Source organism: Caloenas nicobarica, chromosome 11 (genome assembly GCF_036013445.1).
Source record: "Caloenas nicobarica isolate bCalNic1 chromosome 11, bCalNic1.hap1, whole genome shotgun sequence".
Taxonomy (NCBI): domain Eukaryota; kingdom Metazoa; phylum Chordata; class Aves; order Columbiformes; family Columbidae; genus Caloenas; species Caloenas nicobarica.
Genome location: NC_088255.1, coordinates 7,722,291 through 7,749,012, shown reverse-complemented (window position 1 = coordinate 7,749,012; position 26,722 = coordinate 7,722,291). Strand labels below are relative to the sequence as shown.

Sequence of the window (26,722 nt, the reverse complement as noted above, 5' to 3'; positions counted from 1 at the left end):
TCTTGCTCCACCCGCCCTCGCAGGTCCACTCCATCCCCCTCCCATCTCCCAGCCCCTAATAACAATTCAGACCCTTGACAGCTAAAAAACAACAAAACAAAATGAAAAGAACAAAACCACCCCCACACCCTTCGCATCCTTCTCCACCCACTGCTGTGGCCCAGAGGGGAAATCCTGACTCCCAAAAAGGTCCTGCAACTTTTGCCTCCTGGCAGAGCTGAGACTAAGCAGGAGCTGGGCCCATTATTTCCCTGTGATCTCTATAACATCGTCGTCGTCTTTGTCCTCGTCATTAGAGCTGCATCCCACCTCTGGGACCTCCTGGGGTTCAAACTGAGGCACCTGGGACCGAAGGAGGCCCCCAGCCGGGTAGCCCGAGTGAGGGGACACGTAGCCAGGGTAGGCAGATGCCATGCTCCTGGGAAGGCTGCTAGGCAAGACGGGGGCTGGGAAAGGAGCAAACATCCTGGGCTCGGGCAGGAGTGACTGCGTGAAGGGAAGCGAGTAATTGGGCAGCACCCCCGTCAGAGAAGGGTTTAGCATGAATGAGGGGATGCTGGCGGTGGCTGAGGTAGCAGCAGAAGAGCTGGCGGTGCCGGCTGTCAGCAGAGGGTCAGTAGTCACAGGGAACACCAGATGAGGGTCTGGGAGTAAATTGGGCAGCTGGTAATAAGAGGAGCCAGCACCCATGTACAAGGAGTTTCCTGGCTGGGAGGCAAATGGATGGGTTAGGTTGTGGTTTAAAGAGACAGGAGGCATGGCGAACCCACCAGAGACGGGGTACCCGTGTTCGTAGGGCTGCACGGACGATGGTAACTGGCGCTTCTTCTGCTGCCGGCGAGCTTGCTCCTCTGGAGCTGATGGAGAGGTCGACTTGCGCTTGTTGCCCCGCAAGTCCAACACCGAGTGGGCATCGACATGCTGGCTGGTGGCTGGCAGGGCTGAAGACACGGCGGGAGCCATGCAGTGAATCCCCACGCGCTGCTCAGCTCCTCGGGCTGCTAAGCCAGGTGCAGTGTCCGTGCGAGCAGGGTGGCCCTGCGCTGTGTTGGTGCTGGGAGAGCTGTGCCGGGACTCCCGGGCAGCTGCGGCCTCCGCGTACTGCTGCAGCTCACTGATGATCTCGGGGCTGTCAGGGGATATGGGCCGAGTGAGCTCCTCTGTGCTGGGGAGCTGCGGTGATGAGGCACTGTGTCTGCCGTTGCTTGTGGACTCCAGCGAAGAGTTCTGGGAGCCTGGGGGCAAGGAGATGGAGCAGGTGAGAAAGACAATCTTGGAGAAAAACCTGAGGGTCAAGAAGGAACAGTGAGAAGGAAGGTGGGGGAATCATGGGAAAATCATGGGGTCAGCTCTGAAGACAGGTGTGATGGAAGGCAGCCAGGGAACAGCACCACAGACACTGGGGTAGAAAAGCCCACAAGTGAGCCCCACACAGTACTCACAAACCCTTACCTGAGGCAGCTGCCCGACGGTCTTCATTGCCCTTGGTCTTCCCAGTGGTCCGGATCGCAAAAATCCGCCCATCACTGGTCCGGATATATGTCCCTGGGACAGAGGCAGAACAACTTCATTCAGTTTCCGTGCGCCCGTGAGGCTGCCCAGGCTGGACCAGGACAGCAGTGCTGCGTAAGGGCAGCCCACAAATTGTGCAGGAGATCGGCAGGGGGCTGCTGCCCCCTTCCTCACTCCTCATTTCCATCCCTTCAGCTTTCCCAGGTTGGAGCTCATCCCTTACCAATGTGCTGTCTGTGGGAAATGTGGAACTTCATGCTTGGGACTAAGTTTGTTCTGGGAGCACTGGCAAGCGTTTGGCTAGCCCAGTGCACACAGTGGGCATTTTGAGAATGAGATACCCAACCACAAAGTTCAACAGCTCCTCTCAGAGGCAGGAGCAGCCACAGCTGCAATAGCCCTGAAGCATCAGCTACAACAGCACACCCAAACCATGGGCTGCAACAGAGCCACTGCAAAGTCCAGATCTCCTCCCCTTCCTGTTTCTTTTCCTCTCGAGGGACCGATTCATGCTTTTACATCCCTTTTTTTACTAAGTAGCATCAGCTAGGACCCTAACCACAAGTCTTACTGGGACAGAGAGACCTACCTTTTGTCCCTCGGATGATGTGGATGCTCTCACCAGCACTGATTCTTGCCTGTACATCAGTGGATGTGTTTGTACCCGGAATCACAATATCTGGCAGTGGGGGAAGAAACAGAACAGTGTATGTGAAATTACACACCAGCCACGCTCAGGATCAGTGAGGTGCACCACTGAACCCCTCTGCTAGCAGTGCAGTTGTCTTTCCTACATGCTGTGCTGGGAGCAAGCCCTGGGTTGAGTTCTGAGTGGCATAGGAAGGCAGCAGAGGCTCCGAGGAAACAAAAGCCATGCAGCTCCGGCACAGCACCTCCCCTATCCTAACAGGGGCAACTGATGAGAGTATTGCAGGCCCCCTCATGGGGAGTTCATTCTCAACAGCCCGCCAGGCCCATACCCCTTGCACGGAAAGTCTTCCAGGTACAGTGGAACCCCTCAAATGCAGAGAAGCAGTATCAGTGGCTCTGATGCTCATCTGCCCACAGCCCACGTGGGCATCAACAGCTCACCCTGCTCCTCAGTTCACCATGGGCATCACAACTCACTGTGAGTACCAGCAACTGACCTGTGGTGGTGACAATCTTCTGCACAAGGACACCAGCTCGCTGTAGATAGTTGATGGGGAAGTTGACAGCAGGGCTGGAACTTGAGGTTGATCCTGCACTGCCCATGGGGACGTGCCGGGGCATCATAGGAATGGGCGTGGATTGAACTGGGCGGACGCTTGCCACTGGCTTATCCTCACCCTTGAGGGCTGGTCGCCTAGTGAGAGAGGAGGGAGGAAAGTGCAGTGCCCCCACTGACAGGGCTGAGCATCCTCTGCCCCCTCATTTCACGTCTAAAGCATGGGAAGAAGGGGAAAAGGCAGGTGCTCACCAGTTCCTCTGGCTAAAAGCAGGGATACTCGTCAGACTCTGGTCACTGGCTGGGTAATACTGTGCGTAGGACGGCCGGGTATAGGGGACGGATGCTCGCTTTTCCTCCTCATAGCTCTTCTTGGCTGCCTTCTTCTCTGCCTTGGTCAGCTTGTGCTCCTTCCGGTCGATCAGCAGCGACTCATGTTGAAAAGGCTCCTGCAACCCCACAGCACTGAGGCTTTGACAGCAACACACCACAAGGGGGAACCAACATGCCCCAAATGGCAGCCACCTGGTCGCTGCACCAGTACTGTCTCCATACGTGGCTGGAGCAGGGAAGAGGGGAGCTGGGAGGCAGAGCTGGTCATGGCAAAGCATGTGTGGGGCAAATGTGATCAGGGCTCAGCCTGAAGAGTGACAGAGTCAGCTAAGCCGTCGCTCACCATCGCGAAGCCTGCCCAATTAGGGCGATCGCTTACCACAAGCACACAGCAAAAACCACAAGTCAAAGGACAGGCAAAGAGCACAAGCACGGAGCCTGCTGAGATGTCACAGAGCCACCAGAGCCCTGCAGCACCTGGCCACAGTCCCACTCTGCAGCACCACCCTGCCAGTGACACTCTTCACAATGCAGGCAAGTGCTGGCTGCCCCAACTTTATTTTAAAGCCACCCCAGGAAGACAGTTGGTGGCAAGCTGGGATATGCCACTGTCACCTTCCCGCCTAGTAGCAAGTTGAAAACAGTGCCCTACAACCTGCCCCCAAATCTGTCCAGGACAGACATGGCTAAGTGTGTAGAAGATATTGCTGGGAAGGGCAGGGCTCTTAGAGCCCTCTCTAAAGGATTTTTTACCTATTCCCACCAGCACACAGATGTGTCCTTCTTGCCACCATGTCCCCTTCACACAGCCAGACTCCTCCAGACCTCCTCCTGCCTGTGCATGTTGTGCCAGCCAGGAAGCAGGTTGCCTTACCTTGGTGATGAGGTTAGGATACTTGAGACAGGCTAATTGTAGAACAGACTCCTTCATCTTGCTTGGATTGAGGGAGAGCTGAGCAGGGTTGGATTCCTCTTCCACAAAATGCAGCAGGTTCTCCACTTCTCGTCGGGTGAAGTTCAGCACTGGGTTCAGATCGTCCACCACCCGATCTGGAAAAGAGAGTGAAGAGAGCGGTACTGCTGCCTGCTGCCCTTCCTACACTCTTGTCCGAACAGAGCTCCCTCCTTGCAATCTGCCCAGTCCTCAGAAGCCTTCTGGATATGTCAGGGCAGGGAGAAAAATCATCAGCCACATCCAGAGATGAGCCTGTTTGACCGAGTCAGGCTGACAAACACCCTGTGCTCCACACTGCACAGCAATGCAGTGGAGGTCACGGAGCTCCTGGCATGCAGGAACTTGAGGCTAATTATGGGTGGTGTCCCATCGCACATCGCAAGGCTGAAAACGTACAAGCCCTGGGACAGAATGCAGCCACATCAGTATGTGCCCTCCCACAAATCCCACCAAAAATGCTCAAGTTAATAACCAGGTGCTGCAATTCAGAGAACTCTATTGTGTCAAAAGCTCGGAAAGTCACAGTCCCTCTCTCACAAGAGCCTGAAAGTTTTCCTCAGATGTTCCTTCCTGCACACAGGGCAAACAGGAGCACATGGAGAAAATACCTATGTCCAGGACTCTCCTGGGAGCCAGAGGACTCCAGCTCAAGTTCAAGACAGCACACTGAGCTGCTGCTTCTGGAGTTGGGTTTTGAGACAAAGAAGGATGCAGGCAGCAGAAGTCTTTTGGCGTCACCACAACCCTCAGCTGCATGCTCGACCAGCTGGCACAAGCCAGCACAAAAGATACTTTTGTTACAAGGATAACTCAGAACTGGAATGAATTAATTATTTTTGGCTCCTAAGTAAGCACTATCAGTAAAAGGTATCAATACATATGTATTTTAATTTGGTCATTTTCCCTCTCTTGCTGCTGAAGAAATGGAGGTACAGAACTATTTATAAGTAATGCCCAGATTAAGACAAGTAGCACCCAGGCACAGAATGAGCACCCCCAAGTCCCCAGTCTCTTATAGTAACCAGGAAAGTAGCAAGGAAGGCAACTGCCTATGTATTGGTCTGGCAGCACAACCCTGCAGCAGGATGCCAGCTCTACACCACTACTGCTCTGCCCTGCATTTCTTGCAGGGTGTCATGTCACTTTCAACTCATAACATCAAACACAGCCCTAAGATAACATGCCTGTCATTTCTTTGGCTGTTTGGTTTTCAACCTTAAAAAAAGTTACAAAACCCAAGGAAACAGGACTCGAAGGAGCCAAAAGGAGTGAAAGCCAAGAGTGGAGCACCATATCCACACTTACCTGACATGCCCTGCTTGGAGATCTGACGGTCATAGATCTTCTTCTCAAGGGTGTAATCAGAAACCAGTCTGTAAATGTGGCATGGCTTCTTCTGCCCGTAGCGGTACACTCGGCACACGGCCTGGGCGTCATGGCATGGGTTCCAAGAAGCGTCAAACACCACTACTCTGTTTGCTCCTATGAGGTTGACACCCAAGCACCCAGCACTGGAAATTAAAGGCAAATTTCAAATTCAAGGCAAATTTCAAATTGCTGCCTTGGCCAATTTTCAAAGTTTCTAGGCAGGGATAGTCATCATACTATCATCCCACAGAGTTTTGAGAACATACTACAAAGGAATTTAAGAACTGAAAACCCATATGCACACAGAGCTCCAGCATGAGTCCTCCACTGCAGCCTTCTGCTCCAGCCAACTTACCGTGTGGACAAAAGGAACAGCCAAACAGAGGTGTTACTGGGGTCATTGAACTGGTTAATCAGCCGTTCCCTTTCCGAGGCAGAGGTGCTGCCATCCAGTCCTGAGAAGAAAAAAGGACACGTTTACAACCTCTGTATGTTTAGAGGAATCTCATCAGAACAAACCCACTTCCTAAACACTGAGTTTTGGTACTGGTTCCCAACCAATTCTAGGTCTTCCTCAAGTCATGCACTCCGGGAACTCCACTGGACCATTCTGCACCTCTAATTCGCCCTGCCAAGCAGGTGCAATGCAGCTAGCCAGGTTGGGATTTGTTCAACTGAAAGATCAAGCAAAACATTACTCAAGCTTGGCAAGGCCAGGACTGGGAGTACTACAACGCACCTAGCACATTAAGGCTCCGTATTAGGCAAGAGCAGCAGGCACAAAGGCCTCACGTATGCTAGAAGCTCAAAGAACCAAGCGAAAGCAAAACTGTGAAAGCCTTTGGCAAAACCCCATAGACTGGATCTGAGCACAGAGAGTGTTGGTCTAAAGGAGTGCAGAGGGGTGTCATGTCTCTGTTCCTGGGCAGCAGGTTGTTTCTGGCAGCTCTGCAAAAATCAGGGACACCGTATCTACCCCTCCTCTCAGTCCTGGCCTGTAAAGTAGCCACACAAAGCAACAACCCATGCCAGAACAAGATTTAAAGCTGAGAAGAGGGGAGGAGGAATTCAAAGCCCCAAGCTAGTGAAAGCATTCCACAGTGATTCTGGTTTGGAAAGCAAGATCTAGAAAATAGCCACATAGAAAGCAAAAAGTATCTTCTAAAACTTAAAAAAGCGCTAGCGTGTGAGATGTTATAGGTGTCTAACATCTTCTAAGATATAAAAAGAAGATTTAGAAATTATCAGTTGCTATCAAACTGGCATTGCCTTCCCAAGCAACTAAAGCAAGAACAATCTGAAAGAGACCGCATCAGAAAAATACTTCAGAAGAGCATTTTCACACCCAGGGACAACTACAAGAAGATGGTGGGTGACTTTCAGGAACTAGTTCATCACAGAGGGTGAAACAATGTCACACCAAAAGGAGGATTGGCTGCACTTACTGTAATAGTTGATGTTTCGGACCCAGTTGTGAACTCCTCCATCTGAGCCTGGAGGACTCGGCATTGGTCTCTTTGCCAAAAACTCTTCAATGACAGATAAGGTGGACAAGCTCTGGCTGCAAAACCAAGATCTCTGTTCAGGAGAAAGCCCCCATGGCAGCAGAAGTGGAGTATCAGAACTCTTCCCCAACCACGACAGCATTGACAGTTGTCAAACCCTGTTTGTGGCAGCACACCTCTCACTGGTGAACTTGATAGTGGCAGAAGTATAAAATTCATGGAGGAAAAGTAGGATCTAATACAACAAAGGAGAAAAGGGGAACTGCCACACCATTCACCCCATGTAACAACTTCCTGCTACCAGGAAGGGTCCAACTACTCCAGCATTTGGTGACTGCAGGATCAGCTGTTGATACTTTGCTTACCTGAAGACTAAGATCTTGTCTCCAAGCTTCATGCTTTCCTCAATTAGGTGGAACAGTAACACCATCTTGGGTGAGTTCTCCAAGACTCCCATCTGGTAATCACACAAGATGTCTTTGGCCTACCGAGAAACGGGAGACTATTACAGGTGGAATTGCTTGTTCCCTGTTTAGTTCAACATCCCTGTCTCAAGGTGAGAGAAATGAGTCATTGCAGAGATATTATCTACATCCAGCCAGGCCAAGGTGACAACGTTAGCCCCAACTCCTGCTGCTACCTCCCATTTTAGAAGCTCCAAATGACAAACTTCTTGGAGCATGGAGGAATGTGCATAGTCTTAACCTCTCATGACTCTATACTAGAGCTCAAGACCTCTCCTCCAGCCCACTAGATTTACTACCATCTTATCTAGATTAAACTTCACTCTAACACATTTTTAGAAGAACAAAGTCCACAGCCTTTTTGGTCAGATGAAAACAATGGTATAAAAGAGTGCTGCCTGCACTCCTGCCTCACGAGAGTCTCAAAAGACTTTCCCAGCACCATGCAGAGATGCTTATCAAGATGCTCTGTGGTAGAGAAAATGTAAGAGAAATCCCCAACTCTTAAACAAGAGTATTTTCTCTGCTTTAGTTCAGAAAACTGCCCTAGTAAAAAGAGGTACAGTCTCCCAGAGTAAGTATCTAGCCTGTTTATCATAACTCTCCACATAAAGAGGTTTCCAGCAGTGGTACTCACCCACTCATATGTAACAACCTGATTTGCTCTCTCCTGAAAAGGGTTGAAGCCAACGCTCTGGAGGAACTTGCTATTGGTAGCTTCTCCAACTGGTGATGCCAAAGTATTATTCTCTGTTTTGACTTTAATTCCCTGAGGCTGGCAGCGGGAATTAGTACTTGCTGTACTAAGGTCATCCACATCCAAATCCTGCTCGTTTGCCAGATTCTCCTTTTGCAGAGCTTCATATAACACATCTGGATGGTTCCAGATCTGAAGGGGTAAGAAAAGAAAGTGGTTAGGCCTGTGCTTGCCAGTGATTGTGGACTGAAAGCCCCCACAGCTATTCAAAGGAAAGAACTAATACTTTGACCATCTCCTCACCATCCCCACATGGAACTGTGAAGCACTGCAGAGAAAACCAGTCTGCATTAAGGTAGTGAAAACAAATCATGGCTCTGCCATGACATCAGGTATAAACCATCTTAACCAAGGCTTTCCTGACTTTAAAACTGCCAAATTCTTTCCTTGAAAACAAAACAGAAGGCGACTCTGCACCCCATAGAGGAAGCTGCTTGTTTGGTAAATGGTTAAGGTATCAGTCCAGTACTGGCTCAGCTGATGGCTGCAGGTTTCTTGCACAAATTTGAGAAAGACATTTAAAATCCCTGCACCCCAGTTCTGAAAGTGGGGATAACAATTCTGCTGGGCTATTGCAGGGCACTCTAGGGACAGAAGATGCACCTGGCCAGTCACACTTTTATCTCCTGCTTTCACTTGTATTCCTGCCTTTCCCTTGCATACTAGAATATTTCTTTGCAGCTCCTGTCAAAACCTACCTTACAACAGACACAGAAAGCTTTGAGTGGGTTCAGTCCCAGCCAGCCACTGTTGCCTGCGTCTCGGAACCGGTTCATGAACTCCGTATAAAGGGCCCGCTGGATCTTTGAAAGACGTACCAAAATTACATGTTCTTCCTTAGACGGGAGCTGAACCTTCAGCACATTGTGGCCTCGCCTGTGGAAGAAATAAAGAAAGAGATAAATAGAGGGAAGGGAGTTTCCCAATCCAATCTCTGTGGCTGTGGGTAAGATTTTGACTTCTTGCCCACCTGGCTGCAGGGAGAAAGACCTCTAGTTGCTTCTCTAACACACAACGTTTCTGAGATACTCTCGCTGCTGCCAAATACCAACTGTATGCACAATTACAAAGACCTGAAATATTAAAATCTTCTAGTACAAGTCACAGTGTTAGAAAAGTGATGAAAGTCCTGTTTTCCATGGCGGCTGAAAAACAGAAATAAGACCTAAGGTCTCTTTTTAGCTTTGCCAATGACTAAGACACTCCATTCAAATCACCAGTCCAGCATCTTAGAACCTTTATCTGAGAAACAAAGTGGATTTGTTTCCAGAGTGGTGGAGACCTTATAATTCTCTGCGACTACCTGAAAGGATGTTGTAGTGAGGTGGGAGTTGGTCTCTTCTCCCAAGTGACAAATGATAGATGAGAAGAAATGGCCTCAAGTTGCACCAGGGGAGGTTTAGATTGGATATTAGGAAAAATTTCCTCACTGTAAGGGTTGTCAGGCATTGGAACAGGCCGCTCAGGGAAGTGGTAGAGTCACCATCCCTGGAGGGGTTTAAAAGACATATAGATGACATTCTTAGGGACATGGTTTAGAGGTGGACTTGGCAGTGCCAGGTTAACAGTCAGACTCAATGATCTTAAGGGTCTTCTCCAACTAAATGATTCAATGACTCTATAAAGCAGCATGATTAGCTGAACTGCATAAACTCAGCAAACAAGCAGGCTAATATGGGATGAAGGAGCTGTCTGCATGGAGTACACCGTTGAGAACTCCTGTGGACTCACCGCTGCACAAAGCCTTCCAGCAGACTATGCAGGACATGACTGCGATACCTCATGAGACGGACATCTTGAGGGGTGCTGTCAATACACTGCCCGTTCAGGATAGGGCGCTCAAACATGTTGCTGAATTCCTGCCGTGAGCCTAGAAAGTCAGGTCGGACAAAGTCTACCATGCACCAATACTCAATGAGGTTGTTCTGGAGTGGGTAGCCAGTCAGCACCACCCGCCGGCGGGAGCGGATGTTCTTCAGGGCCTGCGAAGTGCTGGCATGGCAGTTCTTTATCCGATGTCCCTCATCACAAATAACCACATCTGGGCCAGGGCGAGACAAAGCTTTCTCAATCCCTGAGGACAAGGAACATTAAGTGTTAGTTAGAGATGAATAAGGCAAAGTTCTGGGTTTATATGGTCACCAAATTCACAAAAACAGGGGTAGCTCTGAAAGACAAAAAAGTAGTATTCAAGGCTGATTCAGGAAATAAAATGTGACTAGACGCTAGCTCCAATTTAGCATAATGTGGTGATGACCAAACATGACTGTCCCTTGATTTCGCTCAATGACCTGCATTGCATCAAGTTGGTTGTCCTGCATCAGCTCAGACTGGCAAATCTCACACAGACAAATCCCCATGTTCGGAGTACAGACTTCCATGCTTACTTGCAGCTATTGCAAGAAATGAAAGACTCGACCAAAGCTCAACCACCTTCTGTCTCCAAAGGCATAATCCTGTCCAAAGTTTGATCACGTCAGGGATGCTAAAAGCAAGTTATTGGTTGTCTCTCTGTGCCGCCAGAGTTGACAGCCAGCCGGACAACGGGATCACATTCTCTCTCTCAAGGCCTGGCCTCTCACCTTTCAGAAGCTCTTGCTGCCGGTCTTCCTCATCCAAGTCAATAATGACAGGGCCAGCTTGTTTTTTTGTTTTCTTCTTCCTACCAGTGGCAAAAGACTTCTTCAGTGAGAGGAGACGGTACATCTCGTATCCCATCAGCAGTACACCACCTTCTATCACCCAGTCGTTCACCACCTTCGCACGTGCAGCTGTTGTCCTGCAAAACAAGCAAACCAAATCAACCAAACAACCTATAAGCTTCCTCTCCAGTTTCAGTTTGAACCACTGGATAGGAGTCTGATGAGAAAAAAGACCAGTTCAATTAATTAAAGCACTTTCTCACATCAAACCAGACAGAAGAATACAATGAATTTTCTTTAGGAGACAATCTGGCAGAGGAAAAGAAAAAAAGCCTTTTATGTGCCACAAGTAGCAGGGTTGAGAATGACAAATTCTTACAGGAACTGAGCTGTAGAAGTTTGTCATGTACAAAAGTATAACAAACTTGAGAGCACCCTTTTTAAAGGGCTGTTGAGGAGGCTGCATCTACAAAAAACATTTTCAGAACAAGCTGCTATTGTACATGGTTGTCATTATCTAATTGTTTCTCTCTTGGTATTGTCTCTTCCAATGCTACTGTTCTTCAGTTATTCCTTCCCTGCTAGCCTCTTCAGAATTTTTTGTGCAGATCAAGACACTGTCTGCACTCATTCCTGCCGGAGCACATCAGATCCCATCCAACAGTAAACACATGGCATCAGCAGATTTGAATTACATTCTACCCAGAAGGTGAAGACCTCAACAGATAAGGGTATAAAAATAGCTGATGAACTGAGAGTTCCCTAGGATCTCTTCACTGTCCTGATCCAGGCAAGAAAAAATGACTCAGAAAGAAGCAGAGATCCACAAGCCAAGAATACACTCCCCACCAGGCTGTAACTGCAATCATCGATTTCTCCTTTCTGTACAAGGAGGCTTTGTATAACTTGCCAGAAACCCTCAAGGACAACACAATTCACAGAAAGTTACAGCACTGGGTAGAGGAATCACTAAACATGTGAAAAATCTCAGAAAAGAAAACCACCCACAACAAATGCAGAGGGGGAAAGATCTGGGAGTCGAGGGCACAGAATCAGCCCAAACTAAACAGTCTGCAACAGCAATTCTGATAACAGTTCCATGAGATGCAGCCTAAGAGCTCAAAAGGGCTCAAGGGCTTTTACTGAAACCTACTTGTGTTCATCATTCAGGATATGGACTTTGAAGGTGCGGGGCTGGACCTCTTTGGAGTTGTAATCAGCAGGAAGGTTTTCAGGTGCTGGGAGCCACATGTTGAATTCTGCTAGCCAGTTTTGGAGAGTATTCACCTGAAAAAGTTAGCCATGGAAGGATTAAAAACCCAATTGAGTCACTTGGGATTTTAAGAGCAAAAATGAGAATAGGGAATGACACCCAGCTGTGCCCAGACAGATGGAACAGACCACAGCATGCAAACTCAGGGACACAGGGAATGAAGGCAGGAGAAGAACAGCAAAGGTATGATAGAGCTTCACATAAGACAGGACACTAATCAATCTTCTCTATGCAAAGAAAGAAGTTGTGCAGGCAGCCCCTCAGCCAACCCTTGATGTGGCTACTTACAGGTACGATGGCAAGAACAGTCTTTGCTTCCGTGTGCCGAAAAAGTACATCCAAGAAAGAGATGACCTGTATGGTCTTGCCCAGGCCCATGCTATGTGCTAAAATACACCCAAACCCACTGCTGGTTTTAAATCTCTCCAAGGACTCGACCAAGTTGTCATACAAGAATCGGATCCCACCAATCTAGACAGAAAAGTAGAAAAGGTATTAGAACAGTGGGAGAAAAAAACCAAGATGGGTATGTATTTACAGAGTGGCAAGTACATTAAGATTGCCTAAACCATGAAAATATAAAACAGATGTTTCCATTCACTACAGCACACTAATCTAGGGAAGGCTCAGAAAATCAATATTTTTTAGATACTCATAAAATTTCCTGAGAATATAACAATAAAATCAAAATTCATTTGTAGCCAGAGAATCTGAATTTGGGGTTTTTATTTTGTTGATAAATATAATTTTATTTTTAAGATATTCATGTAAAAACACAAAGGTCTGACAATAACAATAGCCAGTTATACATAGCTCTGGCCTTCCTTTACTTTGTCCTTATCTTTTGACTGTCCACAACAGCCACCACCACAATCAGAGTGGCCATAGAGCTCACCAAAGAAGTTCTAGTGAGATTACAAGGTAGGCTTGCCTGAATGCATCCCATTTTCAAGGCTAATAAAGCCTACCTGATGAGGTTTTACTGCATGTGCAAGTTGGGGAGCCAGGAAAATGTCCTCCTCATTTGGTGGATGATTAATGTTGACAATGACTTGCCCCAGAGCATCTGACTGATTTAAGGCATCATTCACGTGAGAGCCACTGCTCTCTTCACTGCCATCCTCCTCCCCTTCATTGCCAGAGTCACTACTGTCCACAATTTGGAGGGCATCATCCTCTCCTGAACTCAGCTCAATCACTTCTGTAAAGTTGCAAAACAGAACATGAGAGTTTCTGTAAGTGTTTTACATTCTCCTCCATATGCCCTCCTAATTCCCAAACCTAGACACATGTTTTATCTGTTGATACAATGCCTAAGGACCACCAAGAAAATCAGGCAGGAGTACTCTACCGGAGTGGTATAAAGAAGTCAGGTTAGAACCATTTGGGACAAGGGACACAAAACCCACTTTCAGTTGCAGATCTAAATACTTAGATGCTCATTTTATACACAGCAGATGATGCCGCACCTCATGTAAGTATTCTTCAGCAGAGCACTGAGCAAAATTAAGTGCATTTATAAAACAGAAATAAACACAAGTTTACAAGAGTGCCTGATAGGCCAGGTTATAAGTGTCAGTTTAGGACTCAAAGGCCAGAACAGGCCATATATTTGGAAACCAATAGGCCTACAGAAATCTGAAGTTATTCACTACCAGAGCATTTGATCAGGTGAAAACAGGAGGCTTGTGGCTAAATAAACAGGCTGAGGCAACTGGTCACCTACCATCTTTAATGCTATTTTTTCCTTTAGCATCATCCTCGCTGCCACTGCTGGTACTATCCAGACAGATCACTTCCTCAGCCAGGACCTGCGGGGGGAGCTGGGCAGCCTCTGCTGTTCTGAAAACAATGTCCTCTACAAACATAAATTACAAACAGTAAGTAATTCATAATAATGGGGAAGGAGACAAAATTGCTCAGAAACCAGACGGTAATTCCTTCTACTTTTGCTACAATAACTTAGCCCTGGAATTTTCCATAACAGACTCTCACTGTCTACAGTACTGCTGTGACTCAGCTTCCTGGGTCACAATCTTCTCCTTTCTCAATATGCCAAAACAATAGCCCATTGCTGATGGCACCCTCTCTATTGCATGCCCTGGCTGGGGCACAGTGACCATGCAACATCGTAAAGTCCTCCCCCTTTTTTTTTTATTAATTCTTTTTTTGGGGGGAGGTTTCAGTAGTAAAAGCTGTTTTTCATCCAGCAGACAAAGTATCAGCTGCTGAAGGGAGGATAACTGCCCTTTGTTAGTAGGGACACTGTAATAATTACATCCCACATATCATAAACAATCTTTGTCGATCAAGACCATTTGTTTGCATGTTTAAGTATTGCCATGTGGAGAGAGAGGCTAACTCAACAGGGCCAAATAAGCACCACTGCAGCGAGTCAGCAAGCAACAATGTTCTTCTGGGGCTGCAACCTACTCTGCAGCAGTTATAAGTATTTTAAGCAGCTTTTATTCCTTTCTCCCCCATGTAAAAATGTTTTGAACACTTGCACTTAAGGGTGAATAGACATTTTGTCAAGAGGCAAAGTCAACTCAAGAACTCCGTACCCCTGACACAGCTTCCAGCTGCACTTCTCTGCCCTTTACACCACTCTGAGAGGCTGCGCTATCAACTAGATCCCCGAAACCATCCAGGTTAGAAGACAATGCAAGATGACATATTGCCCAGAAGACACAATCATTTATACTGCCTGATGTTTCACTGCTTGTTGAAACGTGCAAGAAAGGACGAGGTTACATCATGAACATATGTGCACCCAGTCTAACATCATGAACATACGTACACCCAGTCTATTGTTCCACTGTCCCTACTACCAGACCCTCGCGTTACCAGACCATTCACAGTTCAGATATGATCTGGACCAAGGATATGACATCTCTGTCAAGTCTGTTTGTTTAAGCTTCCGTACCAGTTGGAAAGACATGAGACCTGTTCCAGCATCCCACTTAAACACAATTAACTTGTCAAAGTATCTTCAACAAAAGTTACTGGGCACCTTTCACCATGCAGCATCTTGATTTAGAACTAGCTCAGAAGTGGAACTGACTACACTGAACCAAGAAGAGGTTTGAAACTGTTTTTTCAGGAGTTCACACTTGAAAGTCCACGTGCAGCTCAGAATCATAGAACCGTTTGGGTTGGAAAGGACCTTTAAAGCTCACCTAGTCTAACCCCCCGTGCTCGAAGCCCTGTCCAGCCTGGTCTGGGATGTCTCCAGGGATGGGGCATCCACCACCTCTCCGGGCAACCTGGGCCAGGGTTTCATCACACTCATCGTACAAAGTTTCTTTCTTATATCTAGTCTGAATTTACCTTCTTTTAGTTTAAAATCATTACCCCTTGTCCTATCATGCACAAGCATGGCAGTACCTTCCTCATTCAGCTTCTATCCTTAAACATCTTGCTTTGGGTGGCATCTCCCTCTGCTTACCAGGAAGAAACTCCAGGGGTACAGCTGGGATAGTAGCTGGATAATCCTTCCGCTGCTGCTCTAGCCGTTTCCTTCTCTCCAACTCTTCCTGCTGGGCTGCTTTTGTCACAGCTTCCAGTTGGTCCTCACGCAACAGCTTTCTGGACACAGGAGCAAAGAGAGAAATATGATTTGGTTACAGTCAAACAATTTCTTCCAAAAACCTGAACAGCTATACAGTTGACTCAAAAGATGACTGACAAGCTCCAGGTAGTCTGTCAGCTACACAGACTAGGAACATAATTGCCAAAAGCTATAGACAAATTCTACAGCTATTTCAAGACTCTGCTTTCCAACTACAGGTAACACTACTATTACTCAAGTAAAAACCAAAAGTTTGACAGAAGCAAAATAATGAAAGGAAGAAAAATGTGAGTGGGTAAGCTTAAGCTAGGTTATCATAGACTAGCTCTTCTATCTGAAAGGATGTTATTTATTGCTATGCAGTTTACAAACAGAAAATGCACGAAGTCATGCAAAGGAGATATGAGAGGTACTCCCCCCTAAAAGTCATCACCCTGATTCTACTCTGAAGTAGAGTTTTCAGGAACTAGGACTTCTAAAGGCTTTAACAATTGTTTCAAAGGATGTTCTCAAAGTACCTTACTTTTACAGGTAATTTTCATTACTTCCAAAAGTTGCTGTTCCCCCACTTCAGTTTTACATGTCCAACCCTAGAAATGAAGGCTCTTCTGCCACATGAGAGGTTCAGTACAAGCAAGGGTCAAATCCTGTTCCCTCAAACCAGCCTTTAAAATTACCCAACCCCACATTGCAGGGACATCTCCTCCATCCTAATGAAGCCTCCATTTCCAAGGCCTACCGAATGCACATTCCTTCAGCTTTAAGAAAAATCAATCTGCACAGGCTTAAACATGAAGTAAAGACCACCAGCACATCACATACAGGGCCAGAGAGTCACTTGCTGCCACAGGAGCTCCTGTGAGTGTTTTAGATCCCCTTGAACAAAATTTCATAGTGAATTACCACCTCACAACCTGTCCCAGAATAAATGCAGTGACTTGCACAATCAAACAATTACTGCTTTATAAAATTCAGGTGACACCGGTTTCCAACATTTCAGTCACCAGTCACAGCACCAGCATTCCTGCCAACAAGTACTGAGGATAGTAGAGGGTGTTTGCAATAGGATCCTCATCAGCAGGTATCTGAAACTGGATATTTACTTAATGGTTGTGCCGTTTTTCAATTACATGTCCTAAAGCCAGCAGCAAGGACACAATTTTTGCAATGAATTCCATAACCAAATATTCGCTCTTCTGAAATACCAAAGAACTCTGCACCCACATGCAGCACTCCAGTCTGAGAACATATTACTCCCACTGGTGAAATCCTAAGGTTTTTGGAAAAGAAAAGCCATCTGGTTTGCCAGCAGTGGCAAAATGTAGCTCAGAAGCAAAGTCCAGAGATTCTGTTTTTACCGAAAAGGCTATATAGGACCCTCGCTCCTTCCATCCTGCTGCTGCTTACCTTATGTTCCTCCGCATGTGAGACGGTTTCTGAGCCCTCTTCTTTTTGGTGTCCTCAGAGGCCAGGCTCTTGTGCTGGTTCTGCAAGAGTCGCTCTGCCCGCTCACTCTGAGATGAGGTAGTTGAAGTAGAGCGCTGCCATTCTCCATCCTCCGTGTGTTCCACATGGTCACCGCTGAACACTGCTTCCTGGGGTTGGTCTGAAAAGACAAGGAGGTAATGATGTGAGGACAACAGCTGGCAGCTAGCTTTTACATGAGCACTCATTAGGATTTGAGCTGAACGGGAACCAACAGTTCTGAGTTTCACTTGTTTACAAGCATGTTTCTTCAAGTGTCAAAACAGTGCCACTCAAAGAGAGTTAAGAAGTTTTACAGTGAAGGGTCTGTTCCCAGAGAAAGCCAAGGCTAACACCACCAATACAGTCCAAAAGTGTCCTGCCAAGAAAACAAAGCAAAATTACTTCAGTCCACATAGAACGCCTGCTGCCCCTCAGGGCCTGGTTTCCTACAGAGGCCTGATGAGCTCTGATAAAAACGAGGAACTCAAATCTCTTTTTTCTTTGATTCACAGCATTCAAGTAGGGCAGAAATTTCCGTTTATATGACACCTGTACAACCACCTTCCCAGTTAGCAGAACATACCATGCAAGAGGTTATCTGGTTCCAACACTGGGCCATGGCTTAGCAGGCAGCTCAGTGGTTTTATCACCAGGCTCCACTCTCATGATTTGAGTGGTAACTTCTGGCAAGCTTTTCTGAAAACAAAAAGTAAGTGGCAATACTCTTTCCACATTATAAATCACATGCATTTCTTTTTCTCTGCATTATCCTATTTTCAGATTTCCATTAGTGGCTGACTTCAGTCTTAAGGCACTATATGAAATGACAACTTGTTCTATGTGACATTTTGCTCTTCAACAGGCTGCCAGTGACCAAGCTAATGCTTGTAGAGCACAGAAAGGAAATGTTTCTGTTCAAAAGCTTCCCTTGAAATAAACTGTTTCTGACAAGCCTTGTAATAGCTTCTTTGAAGCATCCTGTCCCCTTGTGTCAGGCAAAAAGATACCCTCATCTCACAATCAGCTTTCTTGCTTATAGTGTGTATCTGAGCTAATGACTGAACTAAAATGACACTTAGAACTTTGAAGAAAAGAAGACATCAGCTCAGAAGAATGCAGCAGATGAAGTAATACAGAACCAACAAGCATCACATTGTGACTCCATGGGATCTGGAGACAAAGAACATCCCTTCTCAGAAAGCTGGGAGCTTAAATGAAGGATGCTTCAGTACAGGCATCTCTTCAGCTGCCACGTTAATATGTCTATTAAATTAACCTTACCACCAATGTCACCTCTTAAAATTGAGATGACAAGAACTAGATTCACACCTTTGTCAAAACCACAAAGTTTGCAAGTTTCATCTCCAGACATCCCACCAGACCTGCACCAGTATTTGCTCAAAGTTTGTGTCAGAATCCGTTTAGGACCTCAGGGCTCACCCCACCACGAGGCAATACCAGCAGAGCAGCTCAAACTTCTGTGAACATCAGTCTCAGCACGTCTTACTCATACTAGAAAGAAACAAGTATCCACAACTTAAGTGATGAAACAGAGCTCATGATGAATGCAGGGAAGTTATGCTGCATGCAAAGATAAAGGCAAACAGATTTGCTGCTGCAATCATGGTAGCTCTACCACAGTCAAGGTTTTGGAGCCTCGTCTTCCCACCATGCCTCCTCCACCTTACAGCCTCAGACATCCCACATCACATTCACTTGCGGACAGAGAACCACTCTGAGAATAAACCCAGTACCCCAGGCTTCCCAGACAACAGCTCTGTTATTTGAGCCACAGATACATCTTGGTCACACTACCTGCAATTCTTCAGCGCTGCTTCCTTCCCCCCACCCCTTGCGACTCCTGGTTATGTAACTAAATCAAAAGATTGGGTGAAACAGGGCAAAGGGAAGCACGGAGGCTGCACATGTGATCACATTCTCTGTGATGAGTCATTAAACCAGTGACTATCCCGGAGACAAACACTGTCATAGTTACACTGCTGCCATATCGCCCGAGGCCCAGGAGACCTTGACAAGGCACCAGAGAGCACAAAGTCATGCTTGTTTGGAAGAGGAAGCACTTCTCAGCCCAGCAATCACCCATGTCATCTCCTCCAGCAGCAACTCTGCCACCGCATTGTGCCAGGAAAGGTTCCTTTAGGACAACAGTGATGCTAGCAAAATCCAAAGGTAAGGCCACTACATGTCTCCTCTGTATGTTTCCGTATTTGTTGTGCAATCCCTTTGGATACTCATTCTACCTCTGCATTTTACCTTTTCTTTCCTCTTAATCATGTGTAATACAAGATCTGCTGAAACATAAAAACAGCTGTATCAGATGGTATTTTTTTTAAAGATAATACTCACCTGAACAGGAGCCTGAAAGCTAAAATCTGATTATAAATTTGGCCCTGTACTGAGCACAGGCCCTCATCCACCACAGCCATGTCTGCCCAGGCTGGTGTTTGTCCTGCCAATACAAGTTCTGAGGTGAGGAACACAATCTGTGCCTCAGCCCACATTCTTGACACTTATGCATCTAGATACTGAGATCTCTTCTGCACTAGCAACATTACCAGACAACTCACTGACTCAGTCACGGTGGGATTCAGAGGACAGCCGGCTTCCCAAGGCTGGTCCCATCTGTCCCGGTTTAACTCCATCCGGCAACTCAGCCCCATGCAGCCGCTCAGTCCCTCCAGTGGCATGAGAGAGAGTCAGAAGAATACAAGTGAGAAAACTCCTGGGTTGAGATAAAGGCAGTTTAATAGGTAAAACAAAAGCCACACACACAAACAAAGTAAAACAAGGGATTCATTCACCACTTCCCATGGGCAGGTGGGTGTTCAGCCATCCCCAGGAACGCAGGGCTCCGTCACACGTGATGGTTACTTTGGAAGACAAACACCATCACTCCAAACATTCCCCCTTTCCTCCTTCTTCCCCCAGCTTTATACACCAAGTAGGATGTCATATGGTATGGAATATCCCTTGGGTCAGTTGGGATCAGCTGTCCCAGCTATGTCCCCTCCCAACTCCTTGTGCCCCCCCAGCCCACTCACTGGTGGGGTGGGGTGAAGAGCAGAAAGGGCCTTGATTCTGTGTAAGCCCTGCTCAGCAGTAACTAAAACATCCCTGTGTTATCAACACTGCTTCCAGCACAAGTCCAGAACATAGCTACATACTAGCTACTGTGAAGAAAACTAACCCAGCCAAAACCAGCACACCCTCCTTGCCACTAACACGAATAAAGCTGCTTTTCACAAAGCTTAACTAACACAATGATAAAATCACAAGTAACTCCCATCCAACCATGCAACAGCTCCCACCACACCTGTGACAAGACCTGGCAGTTACTAGTAGGAATTGTTTTGTTGCTGTTTTGTATTGAACTTCTGATTGTGTACACAGCCAAATCTCATGGCATATGAAAAGCAAGGCTTCCCGCTGCAGCCATGTGGCTGCGCTCCAGCATGGCGAGCTCCAAGCTGTGTAACTGGGACCCACACTGGGACAGAAACGCATTAAGAAGCAATAACTACACACACACAAAACTGTTTTGTACAACAGGTTTGGTCTTTGGGTTAGAGAGAGTGTGGGAACAGCCTTGCTGAACAGGTCCCATCAGGTAATCAATGGAATAATTCCTGCCCCAATTCTGCCAAGCGTACATCTACAACAGAAACACAATTATGGTTTAGTAACAGGAGCTCAACACATTACTCGGGCATGGCTATACAAGCAGATTTTTACACAACACAAAAATTCACCAACCATGTTTGCAGTTGACAATTGCCTGATCATGCTTGATGTGTTTGTGCACTCTAGGAAGACCTGAGCAGTTATCCACATTGCCTCAGTGAGAAAAGCACTGCCACCAGCCCGTGGGTGACAACCCAGCACAGCCTTGCACAGCGAGATCAGCCACATATGCACAAGCACGGCTGGGTGAGAGAGCAGGCTCAAGTCCTTCAGAAGAAGACAAACATGGGTCAGTCCTGGTTACCGACAAGGATGTAAGTACACTCAGGCACTCTGTCCTGCAAGGTACCCTCAACACCAAGAGGGGCATGACTATGCTTTCTCATGCACTTCAGAGGTTTAAAATGTGCCTGCACTCTCCAAACCCAATAGATGTGATTACAGCATGGCTCTGGCTTGTGCTGCAGACAGGGGGGACAGTTCTCTTTGCTCACTAAGCTGCAGCAACCACCGCCCCCAGCTGTACATAACAAGCAGGGGGAGGTGTTTGGCTTCTCGATCAACACTCGTGTATTACAGTTTAGAAGTCTCTGTAAGGAAAAAATGTCATGACTGCTCTGTATAACTCTGCTTCAGATGCTCCCTGTGTCACAACTGCCAGAGCTGCCCCTGAACAGTGCACACAGGTGTGACTCATGATGCATAACAGCCAAAGATTTCTTCCACAGTGGGGTACTTCCTATTGCACCAAGCTTATAAAACTCACCTCATCACCTCCTTCTTGCAGAATACTCTCAAACTTCCCATAAAGCAGCGCAGGATGCAGCCTGGAGAATATTCTCTAGCATATTTGACTCAGCAGTGAATTGCTCTCAACACATACGGCCTGCTCTCCAAAAGGGCTCAGGTTGCTGCAAAGTGTCATGAAGCAGCAGGGACACTTTTTGGGGTGTGCAACTTCTGTAACTAACACAGCCTTCTCCTGACCCTGGGGTGTGTGAGAAACCATGTTATAGCTGCATCCAACCTCCATGCTCCAAGGCAAACTTCAGTAAGTTCAAGTATCTGTGCACAGACAAGTAAACATCCATAGTTCCAGCAACAGGCTAGCACTCCTAGTAGTACAGAAATTGGCACTCAGGATAAGACCTGAGGGTTCCCTAGCTGAGGCTGTTGCACATACAAGAAGGTGCAAGAGGCCCCTCAGTAGACAAAACATCATGTAAGATGATTACGTCCTTGACTCCTCAGTTACTACCTGGCTAACACAGCCTGTTGGAAGTTTAACCTCCTCCTGGGAGGCCAACTTCTCTGCAAGCACAACTCCAATGACTCCAGGGAAGGCATACCACTGAAAAACAGACACTTGTTTACTTCTCAAATCACTTCACTACAGAATGAATAGTAGTATTTTGCTGGGTCTTTGGGCATTGCTTCCTAGCCTAAGGACAGGGATGTGCATGCTTGGTGAGGAAGGCAGTTGCATGCAGAGCAGTGAGGAGTCAGTTCTTGCTTTGGGAGCTCTCTTTTGTCTTGCACAAAGAGCAAGGAGCAGTTAAATCTGACTGCAGGGAATCGGGAGCTTCCATGCAGTTTGTGGGCAACAGCCTGTCAGAGACTAGCTAGTACTAGCTAGTACTACTACAGCCGGTACTGAGCTGTCAAAGCAAGGATGGGAGGAGCACTGAGGGATGGCACAAGACAGACTAATTGTACAGCTGCAGCTGCAACACTCGCTGTCACTGACACACTGAACTACAACTGTGCCCACGGCAAGAGAAGCAACTCTGCAAAGCAAGCCCAACTGCAAAGGCAGTGACAGGCTGGAAGATGCTCCCTGGGGTGATGTTTTCCCAGTGCGCTGGGCCCTGGAGAGGTGTATAGGTTATGACAGAGTTAACTGTACTTGACACCTGAAGAACAGCAGTTCTCTAGCTGTGGCACAGCAACTATCTCAGAGGTTGGCAATGGCCAGAGTGCTCCGGCTCATCCTGTATTCAGCTGAAGCGGAAAAGAAATACAATATTTTCAGAATATTCTTTCTCTGTATGCAACTGGTGCAGTTGTCCCACAGATGCCATGCAAGAAGGGAGGAGAGGTGTCTGCACAGAGGACTCTCTCACAGAGGCAGCATTACAACACACCTGAGCACCCCAAGGCTGAAGGCAGGAAAGTCCTTGTGAAACCCCTCAAGGACGGTGCAGGTGAAACAAGGGGGAAGCTCAGACTCCCTTCCTCCAGGCCGTGACTGCTGCAACACCCAGGAGAGCCACAAACCCCCTCCCCACCACTTGACACACATCAATGCCCAGATCCTTCCTCCCAAAGCACTGGGAAAGCCACCTTACAGGGACACAGAGGGGGACGCAGCGCCTCCAGGGACTCGAGGCTGTGGCCACCCCCTGCAGCCGCTATCAGGGCAGCTAATTAGTAACAAGACTTTGTTCTCGGAAAATAATCGGGCTCAGTCCTTGGCAGCAGGAGGCTCCTCCCAGCCACAACTGCCTTACAAAGCCCTAATTATGTAAGGATTATACAACCGGCACACTCGCCCCCCCTCGCCGCAGCACCCGCTTGGCCATGCTCCCCGCCAGCACGCCGGGACCCAGCGCCGGCACCTCTCGGCCCTCACCAGCAACACGAGAGACAGCGCCCGGCCAGGATCGGCCTTTTCTCTACATCAGTGGTTTCTTGTGTGCACAGGGTTATTCCTGTGTGCGTCGGGGTGCCCCTCATGGATGTCCTCTCCTGGCCAGGGCCACAGCTGTGGGGAGCTCCCAGGTCAGGCATACCCGGCCAAGAGGGCAGCCATGCCATACGCCTCGGGCAGCGGGACCTGCAGCTCCCAGCCCCTCTCTGCATGCTGGCCCCGCTCGACTCTAACAAAACGCAGCCCACTGATCAGAGGAATGACTGATTTCTACCATCACCCTCGCCCAGGCTCCAGTGGCTGGTGTCCTGCTGAGTCACAGCCACGGCACTGTGAGACACAAAGGCATCTCTCTGGTGGAGCCTGCCCAGCCCCAACGCTTGTCTGCTACCAGGGGAGGCTTCCCTCACCTGTCAAACCACACGTACATCAGCTCGGACATCTTCATTCCTGTCACTGATCTATCTGGGAATTAACCACCTCAGGTCTGTTGTTCGTTCTTGTCACCATAACCAAACACAGAGACTGTCATATTGGTGTAACAAACAGTGCTGCTTGAAGCCTGAGTAACACATTTTTCATTTCTCTAGGTATCTGTGAAGTGATCAGTCGCTGCAGGCTCAAGACGCCTATGTGAAATCTACAGATTGGTGACAGCCTGGCTCCATCCCCACTCCAGGGCCAGAGGATGGAGGGGAGAGACATGAAATGAGCTCTGAAGAAAACACCCCCAGCACAGGCTCTGCAGGCCAGGGCACAGCGAGAGAGCCAGACCAGGAACACACAAAAGCCAAACCCATCTCCAGAATCCTTCTTGGGCAGGAAGCCCCGATCAGTGGAAAACTTTAGAAGATAAATTATAAGGCAGCACTGCCCTTCTTTGTTCCTTCAAAGGTCTTTCAGTGTATCCGTTACTGATAAGGTTATGCTGCAGAATAAAACCCCTTTCCTGGCCTGAAGGAATCCTTCAGGAGCAAAAAGCAGCAGAAGTGAAAGGCAGGAGCAAGGAGGATAACACCCTAAACCAAAGGGAAAGGAAGCAGCCAAGAAGTGCCGAGAGGCAAACGGGAACATCAAACAGCCAACTTTGGTGACAGACAACATATCTTCTAGCCCTGGGATTATGCAAGCAGAACCAGGCCCCAAATACACAAGAGCTCTTGTTCTGGCTGGGCCTCAATGCTGCGGGACGCTGAGACCCAGCTTACGTAAACCCCAAAGAGCGCTTATATAAGCGTGGTATGGCACAGGCCTGCAGCCACCAGCACCCTGCACTGCCAGAGCCGGCCCTGTGCTGGGGCAGCTGCAACCAGCCCCGCTGGCACCTCACACAAGCCCCTGAAACACAGCCCCGGTGGGGTGGTCCTCAGGTTGCCCTCCCTCTCGCCCGCACCATGGAGGAGAGGTGGATCCTTGCTCCAGAGCACCAGGCAATCCCACATCTGCCTCCAGCTCTGATATGCTCAAAGGAGGATCGTGAAACTTCAAATCAAATTTCCATAGCACTTTGAGACAGCAAGATCTGGAGAAATGCAGAGCGCTGCTACCTGGCATCACTGTCCTAGACAGATAATCAAAATAACTTTTCCCAATAAAAGTCCTCAAAGCTAAAATTTAAACTGCCTCCTCCTCCCCATGAGCCCCCCGCTCACACAAACACTGCGGGCATTGGCCAAGACAGGGAAACAAAGCCAGGAAACGCGCCCGGCAAGGTAGGAGTGAAGCGGGGATGGGTTACATGTGTCCTTCAGCCAGGAGTGTGCGAGAGCAACCAAGTTACATAAAACCACGCACCGGAGTCAGGAAGTGTTTCAGGCTTGAGCGCTGGGAAGTTTCAACAAGCGACACACAGGAGAGAAATGAAACCTCCCCTTTCTGGTTATCCCGGTTAACCAATAACCCTGAATACAGTTTTGCCAGCCAGATTACAAAAATTACCATAGGGATCTAAATCACAAGTAATTGAATTTAACCGTCAGACCTAGCTTTTTTCACAATAGTTCAAAACTTAAGGAAAAAAAAAAATCTGTTCTATTCTATTAAGGTGGATAAATATTGATTTAGGTAATAAAGATAAATTTTGCCTCCCAGCTTCAGAAAACAGATGCGTGCAGGGCTTGACATGTTCCCAGCACAGTGAATCCAGCTGGTTGCTACCATGACTCTCCCAGGGATAAATTTCAGGGACTAAGAAAAGAGGACGAGTAGAGGAGCAAGCATTCTGCATTACGCAATCATTACATAAGCACTAGTTTACACTAGGTAGCTGGGAGTTGTGGCATTAGCTTTACACCAGGATACCCTGAGAGCAATGAGAAATAACAAAGAAGGGATTATTGCTGCCACACGCTTCCAAGGCCACCAAAATGGCAAACAAACAGTGAGCACAAAACAAACTTTAATTCCTGCCTCAAGCCCTCACCATAGTTTTGTTCAGGACCTATTATATTAACAGGGCAGGAAGAGAAGGCATCTGATACTCACTCCTAATTTAAAAGAGCAACATGGGAAATAATCCCAGCATAAAGCATCCTTCAGCATCTGAGTGCTCTTTTGTTGTTGCTCATGGTGGCAATGGTATAATAGAGGAGAGATTTCAAAATAATAATACCTGGCATTTGTTCAGTGTCAAAGGAGTTTCCAAGCATGAGACGATCCTCACAATAACCTGTGAAACCACCCTTGTCCATCTTGCAGAGGAGGAAACCCAGGTGAAGAAAACAGGTAGGTGCCAGTGCTGAGGAACTCCCAAGTCATTGGCTCCCTGTCCTATGCTCTGACCAACAGGTTCTCTTTCCTTTCCCTAAATATAATTTCCTACTTGGAAAACCAAAACACAGTTGAGGATTTTTTTAAGAACTGTAACAAAGCACAGATCTTCAGCTGCATTCCTTTTTTCTGCTTCAGTCTCTAATTCCAGAGGAATTTTTAAGGACTCTGTTTAATGAGGGAGGCATCACTTGGGAAAAAAACGCAAATTGCTGAGTTTGAGCCTGTGTGCCACCGCATTCCACTGGCACCTCTCCCATCAAGTGCAGCCAGAAAAGTGACCAAGAGCACTGGAGAAAGCTAATAAGACCAGGATGAAACAGCATCACTCAAAGAACAATCTGTTTCTACTTTTCCTTTTCAAAATATTGGTGCTGCTTTGTGTGCTGCTAAAGGTGTTTGACAAAGGGCTGCAAAATTGTTCATGGCAATCAGACTCACACACATTGAAGCCACAATGTCACAAGGATGCCTCCATCCAAAATGTGTAACACCCCAAAATCTAAGTCCACTACAGCCTGGAAAAAAGACAAGCATTGCTTCCTTC

At 47.5% G+C, this 26,722-nt stretch overlaps 1 protein-coding gene across 5 annotated transcripts in view; it reads right to left on the bottom strand.

Moving 5' to 3' along the window:
- RAD54L2 (RAD54 like 2) overlaps positions 1 to 26,722 on the bottom strand; it is a 69,687-nt gene that overhangs the window by 3,986 nt on the left and 38,979 nt on the right. For 4 of the 5 annotated variants that reach the window (XM_065642886.1, XM_065642887.1, XM_065642888.1 and 1 more), the window contains 20 exons: positions 16,995 to 17,193; positions 15,465 to 15,604; positions 13,743 to 13,874; positions 12,985 to 13,217; positions 12,305 to 12,487; positions 11,897 to 12,030; positions 10,684 to 10,880; positions 9,833 to 10,175; positions 8,800 to 8,977; positions 7,982 to 8,233; positions 7,246 to 7,364; positions 6,821 to 6,936; positions 5,731 to 5,830; positions 5,313 to 5,518; positions 3,927 to 4,102; positions 2,972 to 3,168; positions 2,661 to 2,857; positions 2,102 to 2,191; positions 1,453 to 1,545; positions 65 to 1,235 (listed from right to left, as the gene is read on the bottom strand). In XM_065642886.1, the coding sequence (XP_065498958.1) occupies positions 244 to 1,235; positions 1,453 to 1,545; positions 2,102 to 2,191; positions 2,661 to 2,857; positions 2,972 to 3,168; positions 3,927 to 4,102; positions 5,313 to 5,518; positions 5,731 to 5,830; positions 6,821 to 6,936; positions 7,246 to 7,364; positions 7,982 to 8,233; positions 8,800 to 8,977; positions 9,833 to 10,175; positions 10,684 to 10,880; positions 11,897 to 12,030; positions 12,305 to 12,487; positions 12,985 to 13,217; positions 13,743 to 13,874; positions 15,465 to 15,604; positions 16,995 to 17,193 (4,277 nt within the window). In that variant the 3' untranslated portion in view covers positions 65 to 243. Of the gene's footprint in view, positions 1 to 64; positions 1,236 to 1,452; positions 1,546 to 2,101; positions 2,192 to 2,660; positions 2,858 to 2,971; positions 3,169 to 3,926; positions 4,103 to 5,312; positions 5,519 to 5,730; positions 5,831 to 6,820; positions 6,937 to 7,245; positions 7,365 to 7,981; positions 8,234 to 8,799; positions 8,978 to 9,832; positions 10,176 to 10,683; positions 10,881 to 11,896; positions 12,031 to 12,304; positions 12,488 to 12,984; positions 13,218 to 13,742; positions 13,875 to 15,464; positions 15,605 to 16,994; positions 17,194 to 26,722 lie in introns of those variants that run through there. The other variant, XM_065642890.1, reaches the window with a different exon arrangement.